The sequence below is a fragment of the Homalodisca vitripennis genome, chromosome 2 (genome assembly GCF_021130785.1).
Source record: "Homalodisca vitripennis isolate AUS2020 chromosome 2, UT_GWSS_2.1, whole genome shotgun sequence".
NCBI lineage: Eukaryota > Metazoa > Arthropoda > Insecta > Hemiptera > Cicadellidae > Homalodisca > Homalodisca vitripennis.
In genome coordinates this window covers 63,771,565-63,794,990 of record NC_060208.1, presented here as the reverse complement: position 1 = coordinate 63,794,990, position 23,426 = coordinate 63,771,565, and the positions used below count along the sequence as shown (strand labels likewise).

The 23,426-nt window shown below is 34.4% G+C and overlaps 1 protein-coding gene across 2 annotated transcripts in view; it reads right to left on the bottom strand.

Annotated features, from left to right (window-relative positions):
• LOC124354069 (nuclear protein localization protein 4 homolog) overlaps window positions 1-23,426 on the bottom strand; it is an 85,746-nt gene that overhangs the window by 30,771 nt on the left and 31,549 nt on the right. For both annotated transcript variants that reach the window (XM_046804250.1, XM_046804251.1), the window contains exons 9-10: window positions 20,506-20,653; window positions 14,471-14,631 (exon numbers count right to left, since the gene is read on the bottom strand). In XM_046804250.1, coding sequence (XP_046660206.1) covers window positions 14,471-14,631; window positions 20,506-20,653 — 309 coding nt within the window. The remainder of the gene's footprint in view (window positions 1-14,470; window positions 14,632-20,505; window positions 20,654-23,426) is intronic.

Here is a 23,426-nt window from a genome sequence, read left to right as displayed (position 1 = left end):
GGATCTGACCAGTGGTCAGTGTATTCAGTCATTAGGCTCCCTCTTTCAACAAATGTGTCATTTGATTTTATACAATAAGAATTAGAAAATTTGTTACTATTTTGCCAGTAATTCTATGGCCCTGAGAAAAAAAGAGATGTTCTAAATGGAGGTAAATTTAAAAAAAATCATAACACGAACATGGTTTATTCTATCTAAAAACTGATAATGGCTGAGTTTTAGTTTGTGTTTTCAGGTTTCCTGTGGTATTACTCGGGTGTTTGTTGTGTGACTAACTGAGCGGATATGGAATTTTTAAAATGACAGACATCTGAGCAACGCACAGCTCTCAGTTTTAAAACACAGTAAAAATAAATAAATAATGTAATTTAATAGAGATTTATTTATTACATGATAACAGCAAGTACATTTCATTGCCTTTTGAATGGTGTGATTATACAGGGTGATTACCGGGAAACGCATGTTTTTAACTTGCGTAGTATACAAGGAATATCGGTCGGCGACGGCCGGAAGTTGTTGCGCTGTGGAGGGGGGAGTGTGCAGTTTCAGTTGTAGCCGAGATGTGGAACCTTGAGTATCGTACGTTTGTCATGCGACGGTTTTAAGCAAATGTTGAATCAGTCACTCAGACTCAGCGAGACTTTCGTGCACATTTTAACATTGCACGGCATGGTGCTATCCCTGATCTAACACGATATTGCGTTGGATACATAATGTTAGCACAACTGGGTCTTTACTTAAGAAGAAACCTCCTGGACCGGCAACGACAGTTAGTACCCCTGAGACAGTTGAAAGAGTGCGCCTTGCAACAGAGTCCTAGCCGCTCAATTCGGAAGCGGGCATCTGCTCTCGAACTTCGCCCATCCACAGTTAGGAATATTTTGGTCACACATCTTAAATTTCATCCTTTCAAGCTGGCACTATGTCATCAACTGAGTCAAGCAGATAAGAAACAACATGTACATTTTTGTAACACAATGAGTAAAATTTTGGAAGAAAATGACGAAGCAGTTAGCCTCATGAGTGATGAAGCGCATTTCAACTTGGATAGAGCAGTCAATAAACAGAATTTACGATTTTGGTGTGCAGAAATCCTCAAAACGAAGCTGAGAGACCTCTTCATAGCTTACGTGTGACTGTGTGGTGTGCGGTTAGTGAAAAGGGGATCATTGGTCCTTATTTTTTGAGGACAACGATGGCAGAGCAGTGACAGTGAATGCACAACGGTACATGGTAATGTTGTAAGAATATCTCTTGCCAGAACTGCGCCTCAACATATAGCGATACGTAATGTTCGGTTCCAACAAGATGGAGCAACAGCCTATACGGCTCGCATTATGGAATTCCTTTATACGGCTCGCATTATGGAATTCCTTCGGCAAACATTCCCTACAAGAGTGATCTCACGTTTTGGTGATGTCACTTGGCGTTCAGATGATGTCTTACAATTCCAGATTTCTTTCTGTGGGGATTTTCGAAATCTAGAGTTTACATAATCAAGCCATGAACAATAGAGGAACTTAAAGAAGCTATTCGCCAGTAAATCAACGCCATTCCTAGAGATACGTTAGCAAAATCCGTAGCAAGTTTTAAAGAACACCTTCAACACTGTATCCAAGCAGAAGGCGGCCCACCTTAAAGATGTAATTTTTAAATGCTAAATTGTAAGTAATTTTATTTTGAAATTGCATATTGTGTACACTGTTTTTACACTCATAAATACATTTTTTGCTTTGAATTGCCTGAGTACTCATTATTTGAAAAACATGCGTTTCTCGGTAATCACCCTGTATTTGGATTTTGAGCAATATTTCATAGTGAAATATTGATATGTAACAAGCCTGGCTTGAAGAATAACCAGATTATTCTACGGCCTTTAAACATACAGAAATAAATGGTTTTGAAGAATAATCTGGTTATTGTATGGTCCATCAAGGTTTAAAATTTGTAGTTCAATTCATTCTCAAGATATCCTGTGGACATAAAGGCTTCACAAATGCTCAGCTTAATCTTATGGAAGAACGTGAACCAACACAGATAGAACTCTGGTACATATAGAAATTAGTTTCATGTGAAATTTTAAATTCATAACAACTGATTGATCAAGAGTTGTTAATATTTTTAACCCTCGAACTGGCAGTAAATTTTTTCTCAGATAGCAGGCCATCTTTTAGTATTTTGTACCCGTACTTTTAAACATTTTGTAAAAAAATACATTTTTAATATAAACCTATATGTGTACTACATTATGTTTTTCAGGAAAATGTGGAGAAAACTATGAAATAAAAACATTATTTATAAACCATAATAAAAAATTATTACTCTTTTTTTTAAGTTGTGGGACTCCCTCTAGTAAAATGTAATATTATAAATATTACAATCTGAGACAGCCAATTTATTCTTCATTTTATCTAGTTTAAGAAAATATATAGTGGTATCCATGTTCTCCTCAAGAAAAATTATGTATATTGTAAAAACCACAAATAGTACGCAAAGGCTAAATTTGTTACTGTGGATACGATTTTATCAAAAATTTACAAGTATTATTCCAAAATAGACTAAAATTAGAAAATTATGTTTGCTACAAAACAATACCTAAGTTAATAACCTACTTCTAGATTTTTATTATTTTTGAAAATTGGTGGGATGACAATAATTTGTTTTAATTAACAAAAAATACAAATAAAATTTGTACATTAAATATTCCCAAAACAAAACATATTAGCCTATATATCAATGCTATAACAAGCTAAAAAGCCAACATTATAAAAAGCACAGCAATTCTTTCTCTTTAAAATGGTATATAAATAGTGGTGGTAGGGTTGACTTATGCACTATATTAACTGTAAAAACATGTGATTAAAATGTTGATTGCCCCTTTATAACGACACCAGTTCGAAGATAAATTGTTTAAAACTGGTGTTTCATCAATAAGAAAGTTTTGTTCTGTCTATTTATGTTTGTTAAATATTGTAAGTGAATAAATTGGAGTTAAAAAGTTCAATGGTAAATTTGAATCTTTGATGGATTAATTTTTAATTTTACTGTAAAATAATAAATATTCTGACATTGTATTTAATACAGGTATCATTCTGGTGCCCGAAAAGTAGTTGCATGAAATCCCATGAAACTGTTTTGTGATTGTCGATATACTGTAATAAATATAGAAAGGGACTATTGATATAAGACTGCATTTTCAAAATAATTTATTGTCATCATCTAAATAACATTGTTTAATGTTTCTTAGTTTGCTATTGTACATTTCTTCTGTTTTTCTATGCAGATTACTTTTCCATATTTCTTGTTTAATGTTCCATACTTTAAATTAATATCTAATCATAGTTATAACATTTATTGCCAAAATCAAACACAAGAACATGAGTGAAGCCTAATGGACCACAGCACAGTTTAAAATATATGACATTCCCCCTCTATGAGTTCTACTCAGCAACAGTTCAAGAAAGAAAACATTAATAAATTGAAGACACTACTTCAAAATGAAGATTGGAATGATTTATATGAATCCCAAAATGCTGATGATGCATATATAATACCTTCTTAGCAACACTGACAATGGCCATGGATGCTGCTTGCCCCATGGTGAGGACAAAATCAAAGTCAAAACAAAAGGGGAGCACTTGATCTTAAGGCAGAATATGTCAAATGTCTGAATAAACATCACCTTACAGGGACTGATCATACAGCATAAACAGTCAAAGCCAAAAGTACTATGATCTATGACTAATAATGCTAAGGCGTCAGCAGATTACATTAACAAATCTAATAATAAATGTAAGGCTGTGTGACAGATAATAAATTCTGAAAGACAAAACAATAAACAGCAGAAAACTCAACTAAATCTGAAAGTGGATAACAGGGAAATGAGTAACCCAAGGGAAGTGGCAGAACACTTCAACCATTTTTTTCACCGTCACAGCGGATAAGACACTTGACAACAACACACATCACATAAAAATAGCCAAGAACATACTAGTACAACCTATGAAAAGCCACCTCACATATCTGCCAGACACTGACAAAATAAATTCCAAGTATAATCAAGAGCTTTAAGCCCAAAACCTTATCAGGAGTAGAGGGAGTCTCATCCAAGTTATTAAAACAAAGCTGTAAACTATTATATTACCTCTGATTTTTATAATCAATACATCATTAAGATCAGGAAAATTCCCAATGGCCTTAAAATTTGCCAAAGTATATCCCAAGTTCAAAAGCGGAAGTCTAAAGCAAGCCAGTCACTACAGACCAATCTCGCTCATCTCAACCTTCTCCAGTGATTGAATGAGTTGTACTTAAAGAGATTGTTGGACTATTGTGTGCGACATAAGTTACTGATGACAAGACAACATGGTTTCTTAAAAGAACAATCAACTACTACAGGAATAATTGAATTTGCCGAGTTTATAATTGACAACCTTGAGAACTATAGTTACAGGTATTATGCTTGATTTTAGTGAGACATTTGATTGACTTGGCCATAACTCAATTTTAAACAAATTTGACAACCTGGGTATCAGAGGTCCTGCTCTAAACTGGTTTAGGAGCTACCTTGAAGAACGCAGCCAATTTATCGAAGTCAAACATACAGAAAGAGGACTAACTCGTACTATAAGATCCAAGCCACTTAGTATAACCAGAGCTGTACCTTGGCCCTGTGATATTTATTTATTTTAATCACAAATGACATGCTGCAATACCTGAATGGACTCTGTCATACCTGTACGCTTATGTATGCAGATGACACCACCTTCCTGTCTTCAAGGAATTCTGCTGACCAACTGGTAGTAAGCTCATATATAATATAATTGAATATGACTTACCAATACTGCCAAAAAATGACCTTGTGGTTAACACATCAAAAACAAACCAGTTAGCATTCGGCAGAAGTCGAAATCAAGTTCCAAATCTTCCAAAAGTTGGAAGTGAAACCACAGGTCAAATTTCTAGGAGTGACTATTGACGAAAATGTCATGGACATATTATGTTAAAGTCCTTAGAATATAAACCTTTACATTTTAAAACGAATAAAAGCCATCAGCAACAACAAAATCAACACACTTGCTCTCTTTGAAACACACATACAATACAGCATAACTATCTGTGGAGGATCATCTCCAGGGAACCTACAAAGAATTCTGCGTCTTCAGAAACAAGTGATGAGGATCCAAAATTGCCTGGGACCAAGAGACACCTGCAGAGGATTTTTTACAGACCTCAGAATTACAAACGTCATATTCCTCTATATCTAGGAAGTTATATTACATGTTGATGGGAAAAACTTTACCTCGAGCAGCCAACTACCATGACTACCGCACCAGACATACTGCAGACTACCATCTCACGCTGCACCAAAAAAACCTGTCATATGCAGGTCAGAAGCTGTTCAAACTACTACCGGCAGAAATGAAGATTCTCTCAAGAAAGAAGCTAAACAAATCGTTGAATGAATGGCTTCATGACCTTCTAAACACTGAAAGAATACCTGCACTGGGAAGATTTCAAAAAAGGAAATATTGCATTTTAACTTTATAAACACAACTATATGTATTTTGTGCAAACATTATTGTAAATATCACATACAGACATGAAATGATTGTAAACTGACGCTATAAATTTTTCAAAGATATTGTAATAAAGAGTTTCTGATTTCTGAGTGAAAATAATAATTTGGACCATGATCACAAATCTGTGTTTTATCTACAAGACATGAGAGTTATAATCCAGAAGTACACTACCTTGTGATGGTGGATAATAATAAGAGACAGGGTCAAATATTGTGGCTTGTTGCAAGACAAAAACTCATGTCAAAACAAAAATGTTTTGAATTATAACAAATCTTTAGAATATTCATCAACTGATGGGACTGGGGAAATAAATGACGCAAGTATATCAAATGACCAAGTTTATTTTGATTTAGTGACAAAGTAACTAAAAATGAATCCAATAATCAAGAACTTCAAAAACTATCATCAATGATAAAATTATTAACATTGGCAATGGCAACAAATGTTATATCAGTACAGAACAGCTTTAAAATAGTACATGAAACTGTCTTTGTAGACAGTAATTGTAATTTAGAACCAAAATTAAAGCCTGCTAATTCTAACTTAAAATCAATTCAATTAATTAAATCCAAAATAGGTTACAACACTCCCCATTTGTTTGATCAAAAATGTTAAACCTACTATTAATTTAGGAATTAAATTTAAAAACATCTCAAGTTACAAAACTAAAATGTGATCTACACAACCACCACTGATAAAAATTACATGATATAACAATTGATTTTCACAGTTAAATTGATTCAAAAATAGAAAATTTAGGGTCAGAGATAGAATATTTAGATCTTTCTCATAAAATATATTAGAGTTAAATATTAGGGGTTACTGATAAGGGAAAACTATTGAAAATCATTCAAATGCAGTTAAAAGTCTTCGACAGGACATTTATTAAAACAAAGTTGGATGAAGTTTCAACTACAGAAAAATCGCCAGGCATTGTGTATCTCAAAATAGTGATGCAGGTACCTTAACTACACACTCTAAATGGAATTAGTGGAAATTTGTTGTAAGATTCTTCAGATGGCAACTGTCTCAAATTAAGTAATTATGGTTGTAAGTGCCAATCTATAATACATTATAGTGAGTTACAGTTAAAGACTACTGGACCAGTTTGCTTTCCAACTTGTACTTATAATCCCCTGAATTTAACAGAAACGAAACCTTAGGGTAAATCAATAAAACAAATTCCAATAATTTCAATAACAATTTGATGAGTCAAGCCCTAAAACTGTAAAACAGGTAAGAAATTCAATCTCTACCATGTCAACAACTTACACCAAGCCTAATGAAAACATCAAACCTTCTTTTTATTTAAACTATTCAAGTCCCTACTGATGTGTGGTTCAAGAAACACCATACTGACAACCCTAGTTTTGGTGCATTACAGCAATGCTTTTTACTTGTAACTGAAAACAACTAATACCAAATTCCTGAATCATATGTAAAAGTTCAGATTTTTCAAAATTGAGCTGGCATAAAAACCAATATAGAATTATTATGCTACCTCTAAATGATGTAGACAAATTCTACTTTGATGGATCACAATATTATCCACTTGATTTCTTGTTAGAACTTTAAGATTTTATCAATACCAGAGGATTTAACTATGAAGATCACGTGCAGTGGAACTCTGTTACATCAGTAACAGAAGACAGCTTAAATAGAAAGCTCTTATTGGTTCTTGATGACAAGAAATTGTTTCATTAGTTGAAATGAATTTGTGATTGAGTTTGGATCAATGTTTTGGTCAGAGGATGTTATTTGATACTGGTGTTTGTGACATCCAAGAAACATCAAGAACAGCCTATTTTAACAACAAATACAGAGTTTACAAATATTGTTATCCATTTGAAAGTGATGAATATGCAATAATGACACTAATATATCATTTTGAGCCGACAATTCAATATGCTGTTATCTTTCAGAAAATAAAAGACCTGAAAGGAATTCAACACCCCTTACATCAATTTGAGAGATGTGGTCCATCATGTGATTGGAAAGGAAAGTAGTACAGTCAAGAGAGAAAGGATAGTAGAAATCTATACCAAGTTTTGTCTACTACTACTGATAAGAATCGCCCAAATACTACTAAAGAAACACATTACAACCCTCTGCTTGAAGTTTATTTTTGATGATGGAAGGATTATGAAGGAAACAGGACTTTTTCCGGAAATTTGCCTTCGTTCAAAAAAATCAATAACACTATGTTTCGAGATCTGAAATCTGAAGAAGAGATCAGATCTCGAAACGTAGTATTACTGATTTTTTGTTTCACTGAACGATGGCAAATGTCCGGAAAAATTCTGTTTCCTTCACATTACAACCGATATGACAAACAAACAAATATACCAACCAGCTTAAAAACCATAATCAAGTGTCAAATACACTAAATCAACTATCTAGAGCACAAAGAACCTGATACAATAAAGACGGATATCCTAATAGGGAAAATAATACAACAGAAGAAGAAAATTCTAACATCAATCAAATGGAAATAAGTGAACTGAATAATGAAAATAAAGGAAAGTAGTACAGTCAAGAGAGAAAGGATAGTAGAAATCTATACCAAGTTTTGTCTACTACTACTGATAAGAATCGCCCAAATACTACTAAAGAAACACATTACAACCCTCTGCTTGAAGGTCAATGTATTACAACATAAATGGAAACACTACTCATCTTCAACCTTCTAAACCTTCAAAGAATTGCTAGTTACTGACATAATCTTTACTTAAGGCAAGATAAAAGTGCTGTTTTTGTGTTTGAATAACAGTATCAAATGAAATTTTTAAAATCTTGTTAGAAAATTATGTTATTTAATGAACATCATTACTTCAAACACAACTTGATACAGATATAGGACATGAACTATGGAAAACTTAACTGAGAAAATTTCAGATAAGATGCTGCCCTGCAGAATGGTGACTGTAGAACCACCCTACTCGTATTTAAACTCGACTGTAATAGTTAGTGCTTACATTTTCAAATAATATTTCTAACAGAATTTCTTATACCTGGTGAAGCAGACCACCTATCTGCGATGCATAGCGGCTGAACCAAGAAACCTACCTTCTTTATTTTAACGTAAAACCCCCATATTTCGGCCCTAAAGAATTTGAAAAAAGAATTTTTAACATCCAAAAATTGCACTTTTGGGAGGAGAGGGGTTGTATTGATAGTTTTATGAAGATTTTTCTATAGTTAGATGCTGTAATTTAAGTAATTATTCCAAGAATTGTCTCGGTTCAACCTACTTTGGTCCAACAACTATGTTATTAAACTAACCTTATTTACAGATATTCAAACTATAATCTGTTGTTTTCCAAACAAAGTTCTGAAGCTAAACCCTGGAACTAAAGTTTATTACAGCACTTAAGGTTGTCCAAATGTCAGTATCGCACACACTGGCTGTTAGGTCACATGAAGCATGATCATTTTCTGTTTTCTACCGTTCCTGCGATAACAGTCCCTTGTCCCCAATCCACCTCCACTCTGAGTAACGTGGAATAGTTATCTTCGTCCCACCTGCCCTTCATCTTTCTCCCAATCCTCCTGAACCCTATATTTGGCAATTTCTACAGTAGCAGAACATTATTTCAAGTTATGCAAGTGTTCTTTTAGAAATTCATAATTAATATTTTTATACTGAATACATCAAGTATTTGGTATTGCTGTCATCATAACATTCTGATTTGTATTTATATACCGGTACCCATAAATATGCATAAATGTTTTGTTATATATTAATTTTATGAGGTTGAACGTGCAGCTGTAACATTTATAAACAAAAACTTCAAGTATGACAAGAAATGTGAGAAAATGTTGCAAAATTTGATGTTTACAACTTTACAAAATAAAACACACTAATATGTAACCATTCCTTTTCAAAAACTTGAATGGCCGTTATCTTAATAGAGAAGATGAAAAAGTGTAAGTATAATAAAAGGTGTCAATAATTACTTAACATTAAAAAAGTTGTAATGTTCTGTCTACAGTAGTTAATATTTATAATGGAGCAGTTCTGAATAATAAATAGAAACAGTGCGGAAATAGCAGTGAACTGCTGTTCACCAATATGATTTCTGAGCGATACAAACTAAAATTGGTACCAAGACAATACTTACACATTAATTGGATAAATTTCCACCAGTAAAAAGTGTAGTTTCTCAACCAATAAAAGGTTTCAAGATGGTTTCAGATTACCCACATTTGTGCCAAATTATGACATAATACAAATTTTATGAACATGCATTCTACAAAATATTAAGTATAAATTAGTGTATAGACAAATAATTAATTAAAAGCGTTGAAATCCTGTTATCCTTTTAAATCTTACATCGATCATAGTCAATAATCAATTTAAAACGGAGAATTTATATGCTTATTTTAATCATTGTATATTTCAAGATGATTAAGAAATAGCAATGAATCATTTTACCAGATTAATCCAATAGATAGAGAATTTTTATCAGGACAGCCATAATACGAGATGTGTTTTTTAAGTAAATACAGTTTTAATATTTCTTCGCTGCAGTGCCGTGGTTGGTGTCCCACGCTTTTGCACTGTCTACCTTCATCTATTGGCTACCCACAGACACAATTACGGCAAAAATAAACTGTTTTTACATCTGTAAATCCATACTTCAATGTCTCCATCAATTGAGAATTCCGCCGACTGTGAAGTACACGCTATTATTTGTTTTCTTGAAAGGTGTGAAAACAGTTGAAATTCACCATCAAAATTGTGAAGTGTATGGACAAAACATTATGAGTGATGGGGTGAGATTCAAATAGGTTAGAGCTGTAAAAGATTGCCAAAAGAATGTTTATGACCAACGATTTCGTGCAGATGCCTAAACAAAAAAACCACAGAAGACAACCAAAGAATTGCCCTACTCCAAATTATAATATAATTAAATGGTTAATGCTGAGTGCGGCTAATAATTTTATGTTGAATGTTGGTGTTGAGAAGGCTGCTCTCAACAGCATGGCTTTCCTCCATGGTTGTTTTTATTCTACGAGCTAAATAATTAAGTTCATGGCTGAGTATGTCATTTGGAAATAAAAATGTATATTGCACTGTATATACAACGTATTTGATTTAGTAAAATACCCAAATTTTATCTTATGAAAGTATGTAGCACTAATTACATTAGTAAACTGTAGAAGTAGATTGGTTGGTGTGCTCTTTTGAATAAAGTAGGCTAGTTCAAACATATTTGACCTACATAGATTTACTTGGTTCTTTTTCACTTCAAAACTGAATATTGTAACAGTATGATAGTAAGAAAAAAATAAATAAATAAGTTATTACTATAGAAATGGCTTATTGAACTGTACATAAATGAAAAAAAGAAAATTTACTGTCTGGACCTATTTACAAAATATACACATCACCCTACAGTTATGCTTAGGCTTAGGCCTACTCTTTGTAGTTTTTTGTAGTATAACACTTGGAAAAGTTAGGATGGAGTCCAGGTCTGCGTGGGCCTAATCCTACCTGGTGCTGAAGGTTGTTGTTCAGGCTCATTGTCATCTAAATCATGATTACTTACTACAATTGTGTCCTCAGAAATTTCAAAATTAGAATTTACATCATCATGAACACTATCAAAATCAAACAGTGCATCCTCAACGTCTTCATCCCTTGATGTCTTAATGCCTCGGCTCGTTGACGTCATTTCAATTGAAAATGAAAAGTCACTTTACATGTATCTTGTTGACAACTAAATAATCCTAATAAACCTGTATCTATTCCTGAACAAACGAATTCAAAGCAAATATCCAACCAAACAGCAGCAGATGCTACAAGTCGTTGGTCAACTGAAAATATAATACTATGCAGGTTTTCATCTACGCATTGTAATAATGCAAAAAGTAAAACTGTAGAGAAAGGTAACTTGTGTCTGGTTATTAAAAACACTTTCACAAGATCTTCAGATACATTATATCGAACAAGTAATACTCAGAATGATTTTTTTGCTAGATGTGCTTGTTGCAACAGATGTCGAACTGAGTCCAGTCTTGGACCGAAACGGTTTATATAGTGATGTCGAAATGAGTCCTTCTATGGACCCCAAAAGGTTAAGATATTACATTATGTAAGGTCACCTTAAATTATTAAACTGTGCTTTAAATTACACTAGGTAAAGTAGTTTAAATAAAATTACAGAGACATATTATTCGCTCCAGTCTCTAATTGTGGAGAAAAATAGTACGGTTGATGCTTTTATTCAAATAATACATATTTGTGAAGAAGAAAATTTAGAGGTAAATAAGAAGGTAGTTAGTTACATTAAGAGTGCAGCATCTTTTGAATTGCTTTTTTTATAATAATAATAATAGAGTGGATTTCAAGTCTGACAATGGTACTCACTGGAGTTTACATTTTATTGACATTAATGCTAAGTCTGGGCACTATTTTGACTCTCTCTTAAACAATAATTTAAGTAATGCCCAAAATACTTTTGCGCATAAACTGAAATTTGAAGAAAGCCTGTTTTTTAAAACTTGCTTGTAGTCAACAGAAAACGATTTTGAATGGGGTATATATGTCCTTGTAAATACCAGGCTTTTCTACGACGGATATTGTCGTGTTATTATGACAAGTAACACTTCATTTAACACATTCGCTGTGGGAACATACGTTAAAGAGAACCCAAAAAATGGAAAAATAAAAATTCATAAAAACTACTGTAAGTGTTCTGAAGATCAGAATATCGTCCCATTTTGAAGTTGAAGTGGTCTTTCTGTTGACACCGAATATTATGGTTTGTTAATCGCCGGCGTGTAACCCACATAGTTTGACATTTCCCGTCACGCTCCACTACCGTGTCAAAGTCACAGTTTTTTTGTTTCTTAGTAAAAACCGCCTTTTTCAATGTACAATGTTTATTTTACAAATTTATTACAAATAATGCACATTAAAAAATTATATTTCCATATTTACAACCCCCTAAACCACCTATATCTCAGCAAAATTTACAAGTTGTCATGGTATGTTTGGAAACAATTCACAACACACATACGGTTGGTCAGGGCAGGTCTTTCAATAGTACGGTATATTTACCCTTTTCCCATCTTTCCAGCATATGCAACATATTTTCCTTTTTAGCCGGTTTCTGTTGTCTTGATCAGTGTTTTTCATAATCTTATGCACAGTTTGACATAGTTTTATGCTGAAGATTGTACTAGTTCTACTTGCGCCGGCACTAAAGGTGTTAGTGATTGGGGACTCTGTTGAGGTACGTAGGTACCCTTTGTGCTGAGAATGCAGTAACCGTTGATGTCTGTCCCAGAGCAAAAATAGTGCATGTTAACTAAAATATTTGAGATGTGTCTTCCCAGCCACAACTTATTTTCATTCATGCTGGGACTAGTAATTTGGTACATGTGTACAATGATGGTGCTGGATATAATAGTGACTGGAGAAAGAAGGCTGCTCTCAACAACATGGCTGATCTGCTGAGTGCGGCTAAGAGTCGGTTCCCTGAATCTAAGACCATCTTGAGTGGAATCCTGAAATGAGGAGACATCAGCAATTCATCCATTTATCTTTTTAACAAGCAATTGGATCTCATGTGCAATAACTTCAGTGTGGTTTTTGTTGATGCTAATGACTCAATAAAAAGATATCACTTGACTCGTGATGGTTGTTATCTAAACAGAATGGACAATCACCTAAGCAAGTTTGTTTCCTCTCATATTGAAGGAGGCATGAATGTAGTGCCTTCAGTGGTCAGCTCTTTACTACTTCCTCTGACCCCTACTTCATCGGAGACCGCAGCCATGGACTGTCACCCCTCAATGAATGTTGTGCCCTCAGTGGTCAGCTCTTTACAACTATCTATCTCCTACTTTGTTGGGAAACGCAGTCATAGGCAGTCATCTCTCTGAAGATTACCACATTTCCTGGGTATCTCAGAAACTTGGCTCACTCCTGATATGTCTTCGGATTGTTATGGTTTGAATGGCTATTCATTTTGGCATTTCGATTGGATGAGCGGCTGTGGCCTGCCTTCAAATGGTAACAGAGTCAACATTTACTTCAAGGAAATATTCTACATGAGAAGGATCTATCTTAATCATGTTGATGGTCGATTGGAATGTATATGTGCATTTGAAAAAGTTATCGGGTTTGACGTGTGTGGTCTACAAGCCTCAGAGTATCCCTTATTCATGCTTTACTTCTCTGTTCCATGTCCTCTTCATCGACATTCTCACAAGTTGATAAGGTGATTTTTATGAGCTACTCTAATGTTGATCTTGGAAACAATAAGTCGGAGTTCAAGTATTTCAAAAATCTTTTGGAATCGATGAACCTTGTTCAGATTGTCAACAAGCCAACCCGCGAAATAGATAATACTACAGTCTTAATTGATCATATCATCGTTAGGATGTTTCCTGAGCAACATGTCTGTTGGTGTGCTTTACATATGAAATATTTTGGATTGTCGAGGCAAGTATATCACTGACCACAAGCTGGTTTTTTGTGACTGTCCTACAAGACTAAGGGAAGGATGTAGAAAAAATTAATTTCTAATAGAAATCTCGCAATAGTAGATCTTCTAAAATTTTCTGGCTATAGTTACATAGATACACTTACTATAGATACATGTGGGGCGTGGACCTAGCTTCATAATCCTATTGTTCTTAGAGACAAGAGAAAAGATCTATTTTTTTTTTGTGAGATAAAGTTGAACTATATTCTTTACGACTTCTCATTTTTTCCAAACTCGTAACTCCACTTGATGTCTCTCTCTCCCTCTAGTTAATTGAGAACAAGTAAAACACTTTCTTGATTCGAAATGTTCGGATGTAACTCAAAAAAGTTAATCTCATAAAAATCTACAAACCCAATTCCGAATCAAAAGACATTTTTGTCCACCTACCTTGTAGAAGACATCTGGAACATACTGCTTGTCTGAAGACTCCCGGATGTATCCAAGCTCCGAGGCATCCTTTGTGGGGACCAGACAGTCATCCCTCACCAGTGCCATACATTGGTTGCTGACGCTGTAGCCTTCCATGTGCACCTGGTTGGTTGCATCACCTGTGGCAGAAAAGTATATCATTTTGCAAAAATAATATTCTAGCCAGCTAAAACTGGCTTATCCCGTACCTCTCTGCACGCCTAAACTCTATATTTGGTTGAAAAACCCATTTACTCTGTTTTGCAGCTCTCTGACCCTCTTTGTTTATTTGGGACAAAGTTCCTTCCCTGCTCTTGGCTCCTATTCCTTGGCCACAAGGAACTTTTGTCTTAGAAGCTTTCTAGATCCTCAACCTTAAAAGCTTCATTTTTTACATTATTCCTTTTTTAAGTCTTTTTCTAATATACAAGAAATGTTTAATAATTCTGATAAAAAGGTAGCAAAATATATCTTTTGTACGAAAGTCAATTTATTTTTCAACATTTATTTTTCCTTTTACAGCTATAAAATTGACATTTCATTTTCCCCTTTGTGTAGTGTCTGCAATCTGATACTGTTACAGACTTGACTCCTGGAACCATGAGTCATGTTTGTCTGAATAAATCCATAAAAAGTCTGTGATGAAGAAGCTCAAAATCAGACATCAGAGACATTTAACAAGGTATAGTGTAATCTACCTGAAGAGACATTCTCATTGTCTCTCAAGTGTACAATTGAGTGCACTGTGATGTTTTAGACTAACATCAAAGTAACATCTAACAAACAAACATCTAATCTCTAAGTACAGTAGAGCAACCTAGTTTTCATGAATCTCTTCAGACAAACATGACTCCAGAATCCAGGAGTAACAGTATTAGACTCCAGACATTGCACTAAGACAAAAAGTTGTTAGCGCAAGCACCGAACAGGCACTCACTGATGATCTTTCAGTCCTCGCAGATTACAGTAGAACCCCTCATATCCGGCCACCACGGGACCGAGCCCCTGGCCGGATAACGATTCGGCCGGATAAACCAACCTACAGTACACAACACTTGACGAAAAAAAAAATGGTACTGTACTGTACTAACCGCACTGGAAATAATCAAGAACTGTTTACATGTTAAACCTATTAGCTCAACTGAGGACAACACAGGAAAATGTAAACAAATAGATAACCAAAATAACTCACGGGTCGTGGGAGACTAGTGCGTGCAACTGCGCGTCTGCAAGCCGTGGTAAATAAATTTCGATATTGGCTTCCGGGAAGTGGCCGGATAAACCGAGGTGCGGTAAAACCGAGGCCGGATATGAGGGGTTCTACTGTATTTTAGAGCCTGGAAGCTAAATCCAAATCCTGATAAAACTGAAGTATCATGTTTCCACCTAAATAACAGACTGGCGAACTACAAGTTAAATATAACTCTTGATGGTGTCAAATTGAAACATAATGAACATCCGCAGTATCTGGGAGTTACCTTAGACCGATCTCTCACTTTTAAAAGTCACCTTCAAAAGACAGCAGCAAAGCTGAAAACAAGGGCTAATATAGTACAGCATCTTGCTGGATCAACTTGGGGAGCCAACGCTAAAGTACTGCGTACCACTTCTTTGTCCCTTGTGTACTCCGCTGCTGAATATTGTGCTCCTGTGTGGCTTAATAGTGCACATGTGCGAGAGGTCGATGTCGTTCTTAATAGGGCCATGAGGACAATTACTGGAACTCTCATGGCAACACCAACACCTTGGCTCCCAGTGCTGAGCAATATAGCACCACCTGAGATTAGACGCAAAGAGGCTCTTCTGAGAGAGTTCAATAAGATCGTGTCCAATCCCGAATTGCCCGTTACGCGCGACCTTCCTCAGCAAGATAGCCGGCTCAAATCACGCAAGCCATCACTACGAACAGCATCCCAGTTGATAGAGGAGAACTTTACGCCTAATGCTAACTGGGCGTCATCCTGGGAATCATTCGATGGACGGAACAAGTTCTTGATATCCGATCCTACGAAAGCAGCGGGTGGCTTGGAAATTCCTCGAAAGGAATGGGTTTTATTGAATCGTTTTCGAACTGGGGTTGGGAGAAGCAATCACTGGAAATTCAAGTGGGGTATTACTGACGACCAGACGTGTGATTGTGGCGCAAACTCTCAGACAATTGAGCACATTGTAAACGACTGCCCTTTGCGATTGTTTTCTGGTGGTCTGGCTGGTCTGAGTGGTTTAGAGGATGGGTCTCTAAACTGGCTCAGTAATTTGGATTTAGCTTTGTGACGGGAGATTTTAATATTATTTTTAATTTATGACTCAAGAACTTTGTTCTTACGTACTTTTTAATAATTGTAATTTTTAATTTATTTATTTATGGATAGCTGCCTTTGTCCCCCATACGATATATATATATATATATATATATATATATATACTAAGACAAAGATGAACTGGAACTAAATTTAACATTCACATTGAATTAACCCTTCATACCATAGTTATGGCATGTGTACAAAATTGACCCAACTACTTTCCAATTTGTTTAATTCAACAGAAAAATAGCTTTTGTCAAACACTGCAAAATACTCTGTCGTGGCTACGACCACTTCTGTATTTGATGAAATTTGTATACACTAAGGAACATTTCCAAGTCACTCTATTCTATATTTGGTGAATAGTTGGATATTCAAATGACAAATAGTACATTGTTGTCATTGAGACTACTGCTGTGTAAGCTTAAGTATTGTTCAGGTGAAACAATATGTATGCAAATTTTTGTTGATCCTCAATCAGCTTTTATTTTAAATTATTCAACAAAGCAGCCTTTGTCCATGAAATCTATTATGATTATATACTAGAAAATCTCAAATGACAGTGGCCTCTACTTTCCAGTTGACAAACCAGTATTTGCCACTAATGGTGGAATTTCATTAGTGTCTATTGTATTGATGGTATTTTGGTCTTTAAAGTGTACAAATGGATCAACTTTTGATGGTCATAAATGTGCAAAAAAATCGTACGGAATGCACCTTAACAATACTAAAACTCTAAGGCATCTAATGAGAACGATCAGCCTCATGCTCTCATTGTGTAAGAAGGTATATACTGTAGTCATCATGCTAATCCAGATGCAAATGGCCTTCAATCCATGTTCATATAGTTAATACCTTCTCTGCAGTTATATACTGAGTAAGACCGATCAGTCTCATGCTCTCATTGTGTCAGAAGGTATATACTGTAGTCACCATGCTAATCCACATGCAAATGGCCTTTAATCCATGTTCATATAGTTAATACCTTCTCTTTAGTTATATACTGAGTAAGACCGATCAGTCTCATGCTCTCATTGTGTCAGAAGGTATATACTGTAGTCACCATGCGAATCCACATGCAAATGGCCTTCAATCCATGTTCATAGTTAGATATAAAACATATAGTTAATACCTTCTCTGCAGTTATATACTGAGTGAGACCGATCAGCCTCATGCTCTCATTATGTCAGAAGGTATATGCTGTAGTCACCATGCTAATCCAGATGTAAATGATCTCCAATGCTTATGCATAGTAAACATAAACTTCATCGAATTCAGTTGAGATTTGTGCAGTAATTCAAATGGAAATGTTGTAACCTTTCACAGTGAAGGGCCTTATTTTGCCTGATGCTCAAGTTCCACTGCCTCAATTTAATATTGCTGTCTGCTTTGTGCTGCCAACTAGTAGTGAGTCTTAAACTTCTTACTATATATTTTGGACCCCTGCTTCTATATTTTGGAAGTGTGTCTCTTTTTTTAAGTACAAATGCAACATTTAAGTGGTAGTAATGTACACTCTTATGAAACCAGAGGCAGGGACAATTTTCGCACTGCAAGACACAGGACGGTAGTTCATGAACGCTTGCCTTCACAGCAACAAGTTGTTGTTGTTGTTGCTCAATTTGTCAACAGACTGCCGAATTCCATTAAAAGTGCAAATATGCCCAAAGCATTTAAAGCTCGTCTGAAATCAGCCTTAATCCAAGCAGCATTTTATAATACAGATGAGTTTTTAACACACAATTGGGAGACCGCTGAATTGGCTGACTGACACTGCGGCTAGAGTGGACAAATTCGAATGAACGAGATTAAGAATGGAAACTATTGTATGTATGAATGAGTCCAATTGTCGTGAATGAATGTTAATTTTTAGTTGACATATAAAACTGACAATTGCAATATAATTTAGTACATTGTTTACGCAATAAAATATTTATTATTATTATTGTTATATAATCTATTGATAAGAATGTATTACTTGTTGTTTCTTGTTAGTGATACTGCCTAAGGAAAATATAGGAAATGTTTTGTATCTCCTCCATTGACAATAAATATATAAATTTATTCTATAATAATATATCTTTTTGCCTTGTGATGTCTTCTCAGTGTATTTATTGAAACTATTTGTAACAATATTAATTGTTTACTATTTACATGACCGGTGCAATTGTGCCGGTTACATAGTTTTACCAAAATGCATAGTTGGTTCTAGTTGCTAAGATAGTAAAGGTCCTAGTAGTGGGTAACATGATAGTGTAATATTTTGATTGTACATGTTATGCAGTTGATGTGCATTCATCGAAATCATTTATATTGTGTGGACAAAGAATTTTCTGTACCACCTGAGGGTTTTTCTTTAAAATGGGTTGTATGCCATCATATAATCACCACAGAGGTTTAGGCTTAGTACAAGCTCTTTTGTCCACAAAGTCCATCATGTTATTTTCGTGTTCAGTCAAGCGTATAAGAGAGACCTCCTTCCACTATTTGCATAGCGTGGGATTGTCTCACCCACACTATGCATATATATATATATATATATATATATATATATATACATATATATATATATACATGTATATATATGTAATGGTAGCACATTCACCCGGCAAGTGAGAGATCCGGGTTCGAGTCCCGGCGGAGCAAGTACTTTTTGTGATTCAATGTTTATTGAAATTATATATATATATATATACATACATATATATATATATATATATATATATATATATATATATATATATATATATATATACACTATTTTATGTATATATTTAAATAACACTATTAATGATTCTAGATTTTATTAGACAAGGTCTGTTTCTTTTTCATTTAATTTTATACATCTTAACTGTTGTACACTCATTTGAATGTTCATTGTTCATTCTTGCAGATATTTCTCAAACATTTTAATTAATTACTGACGATAACTAGAATTAATAATTGGTTACTATCTTCTTGCTTAAAATTGAGTTAAGTACTATGATTGCAGCAATGGGTGATCAGTTGGTACCAAATTGTTATGTTTTCGCTATAATTGTGTTATTATGTTTCATAGTTTTTATAATATTTGGTGATATAAGTTGATTTATTTTGTTTATTTGTGTTATTTAGTTTTCCTCAATAGTTATAAAAAATCTGAAAAAATGTAGTGTTAATACAATGCAAATAGTATTAAAACCTGTTGAACCCAATACTGAACTTCAACTTGTCTGTCAGAAAACCTAGCATATAAAGGTGTTAGTATAATTTGTGATGGACCATCATTTTACAAAACATTCCTTATAATTAAAAATTGAAAACTCAATCCTGAGTTCTTCATTATTAGTTAAAGTACAATGAAGGTTCTTACTGCTAACTTTCAAAGAGAATGAGGAGGTCCCATTCCATAACTAGTAAGAGTCTCCAGTGTTCTGAAAATGTGTAAAGATTTTGTTCATTCCCAATACTGGTAAGGACATATATTTTAATTAAAAGGGCTTTAGTACTATCAGATTGGTGGAGAGATACGTGAGAGACAATGTTATGACATTACTTCTGAAGAGTATCTGGACCTGAACTATTCAGATTGCTCCTAATCAGTTGGTATGTAATTGGAATCAGTTTTAGAATCAAATAGTCTGTGCCAATTAGTGTTTCTAGATGTTGAGAAATAATAATTAAACAAGGTATGGAGGATAAACTGATTCGATGAATCAATGTTGCACTCACCTGTAACACAGACAGTGACGAATTTTGAACCAAAAAATCCTGAAGAAGAGAAGCGGCAAGGGTTGGGGAACTGGTTCTGGTAGTGTCCCGCCATGATACACTCCTGGGCGGAGAGAAAATGTGTCTTCACATTCCTCACATGCTTCACCTGCAACAGGAACCTTTGCATTTAAAAGAAATCAAAAATAAAAATGGGAGAGGTGACTTAATGTACTTTGATTTCATGAATGATAATACAGTTTTACTTTATCAATAAGAATACCTAAATATGTACTATCTATTTATGTTATTGTTACATTTGATTTTATTTTATTTTTAATTGCTTAACCTGAGTTGTTTTTTAAACCAATATCCAAGCTGAAAACCGGTCAAAAATAAAGACCTTATTTATACATTAAAAACATATTTTCTCATATTATAATCTGTATTGATAAATACAGTGATATTTTGATGCTGTGCAATAAATACAATGTTATTTCTAATCCATTCTAAACAGCAGTGAACATTGCATTCTATAATATTTAAAAGATCCTCCGTTTCGTAAAAAAACCAACTGAATAAAACAAACAAAACCTGGTAGTAATGACAGAAAGATAGAAGGAATAGTTCTTTATCTAGTGAGAAGAATAACTATGAAATAGTTTTGACTACTGTCGGATTGCAAAGTAACATGATCTACACAAAAACAAACTGTTCATATGTAAGTACCACACCCAGGAGGAGAGTTTGCCGAACAAGGCATTCATGTGCAACCAAACAGGGTTAAGATACAATATGATACCTTAGGGTTGAAAGGGCAAGATATAACCCCCGTCACCATGACCATGAGGATCTATTGTGGCTTAATCCTGAAATTTTGACAGCACAGATCATCCTAGGGCTCTTGATGAATTTCAAGACATCCCCAGGAGCTAAATTCCCATCTCAGCAAGTTTTATAAAATGCCCTATAACAGTGTCTCTACCTAATCCGAGCAATTGCTTTGCAGACACAAATGATGTACATAGCAGTCCCCATGGACTCCCTGCAGAAGCAGAGACACAGATACCCATCTCAAATGGATACCCAGTATTAGTTAATTGGGTAACGTTCAGTCAACAGACTAGAGAACAATCTAATGTACGAGGTCTACTGAGCCCAAGAATAGCTTTGCTGTCTATCAATTTGGGGCCTATAGACAACTTTCACTTGTCTCAGACCTGGGACGTTTTTCCAGTAGAGGAAGTCTCCACAGCCATCCATTTCATGACAGCATTTCTGACTTGACAATTAGCCATACCACCAAGGTTTCTGGACCTACGAGTTGTGACATAGCCCCAGGTCTTGCCAACCCCTGTCCACTGTCTCATTTCCTGCAATCCACTCATGCCCTGTTACCCACATAAGAGTTTGTTATTGGTAGCAATTGCTTTAAGTAGCATTAGATAGTCTCAGGCCAATTTGGACATAAAAAGCAGTTGCTGAGAGATCTTGACAGTCTGATTTAATATAGATCTTAGCACCCTTCAGTTTTGGAGATAAGTTCTGTACAGCCTGAACTTGGTGCCAAGCGACTTTCACTTCTTTCACTACCTAAAGGAGTTTCTCAGCAGTAAGCACTTCAACACTGATTAAAGGTATTAAAGAATATTCTTAAAAGGCATAATTTTTATTACTTAGTAGATTTTCCAACAAGAGTTACTTCAAATTCATCTACTGCTATAGATAATATTGTTACAAAATTTTGATAAGTCTCTAACACAGGTGACTGGTATTGTAACTGCACTGTCAGATCAATGATGGACCAAATTTTTGAACTCAATCTACCAGTTGTGAATGGTCTATGAAAAAAAATTTTTTTTTTTTTTTTTTTTTTTTTTTTTTTTTTTTTATTTTTTTTTTTTTTATGAATATGTAGAGTTTAGGGACTTTTTCGAAAAATAATATGAGTGTTTTTAAGAATGTCTTGTCCAATGAAAATTGGTTGACAATGTATTTAGCTGATGTAGATAAAAAGTTTGAGGTATTTAACAGTATTTTTCAATACAACTTTAACTTAATTTTTCCTAAAAAAAAAGTAAAAAAATATCTTGGTAAAAGTAAATGCAGCTGGATTAGTGACAAATTGATTATGGAACAGAAGGATATTGTTGAGCTTACAAAACAAGCTAAACGTAGTGGTAGTGAAGATTTCATGAAATATTGTAAATTGAAAACCAAAGATTACAAAACTAAGCTAGTTAATGCAAAAAAAAAACCTTTTATGACAGACAAATTTAGAAACTCAGATAATATCAGTAAGAAAACATGGCAAATTATAAATAAAGAGATTGGAAAAAGTTCTAATGTCCTAAAGGGTTCTATAAATTGTATAAAAAATGAATAATGAATGTAATAATATCAAGACCCTTTAAAGCATCTCAAATTGTTTCAATAACTATTTTCATAGATGTAAATAGGAGATTTAATCCAAAATACAGCTAAGGAACCACAGTCCGCAAGTCATTCAGGTGCAAATGTTCTAGATCAAAATCTTATACAAAACCCTTTTCGGTGTAATCCAGGTAGATGAAAAGGAATTAGATAGAAATTATTTCATCATTAAAAAATAAATCATCTGTCGGGCCATGACGAAGTTCCGCTGAAAACTAATTTAAGTATGTTGGTAAGTCCTTGTTGAAGCCTTTAGTTCATTTAATTAACTCGTCGCTTATAACTGGAAATTTTCCCTGAAGTTTTAAAAGTGTCTAGAGTAATACCAATTTTTAAGAAGGGAGAAAAATTTAAAATGAATAATTATCGTCCAGGTATCGGTTTACCTTCTTTGTACAAAAATTTTATGAGCGAGTTATGTACAGTCGATTAGTAGATCATCTAAAAAACAATGATTTATTTGATAGGCAGCAGCATGGATTCCGTAAAGGTAAATCCATTACCTTCAG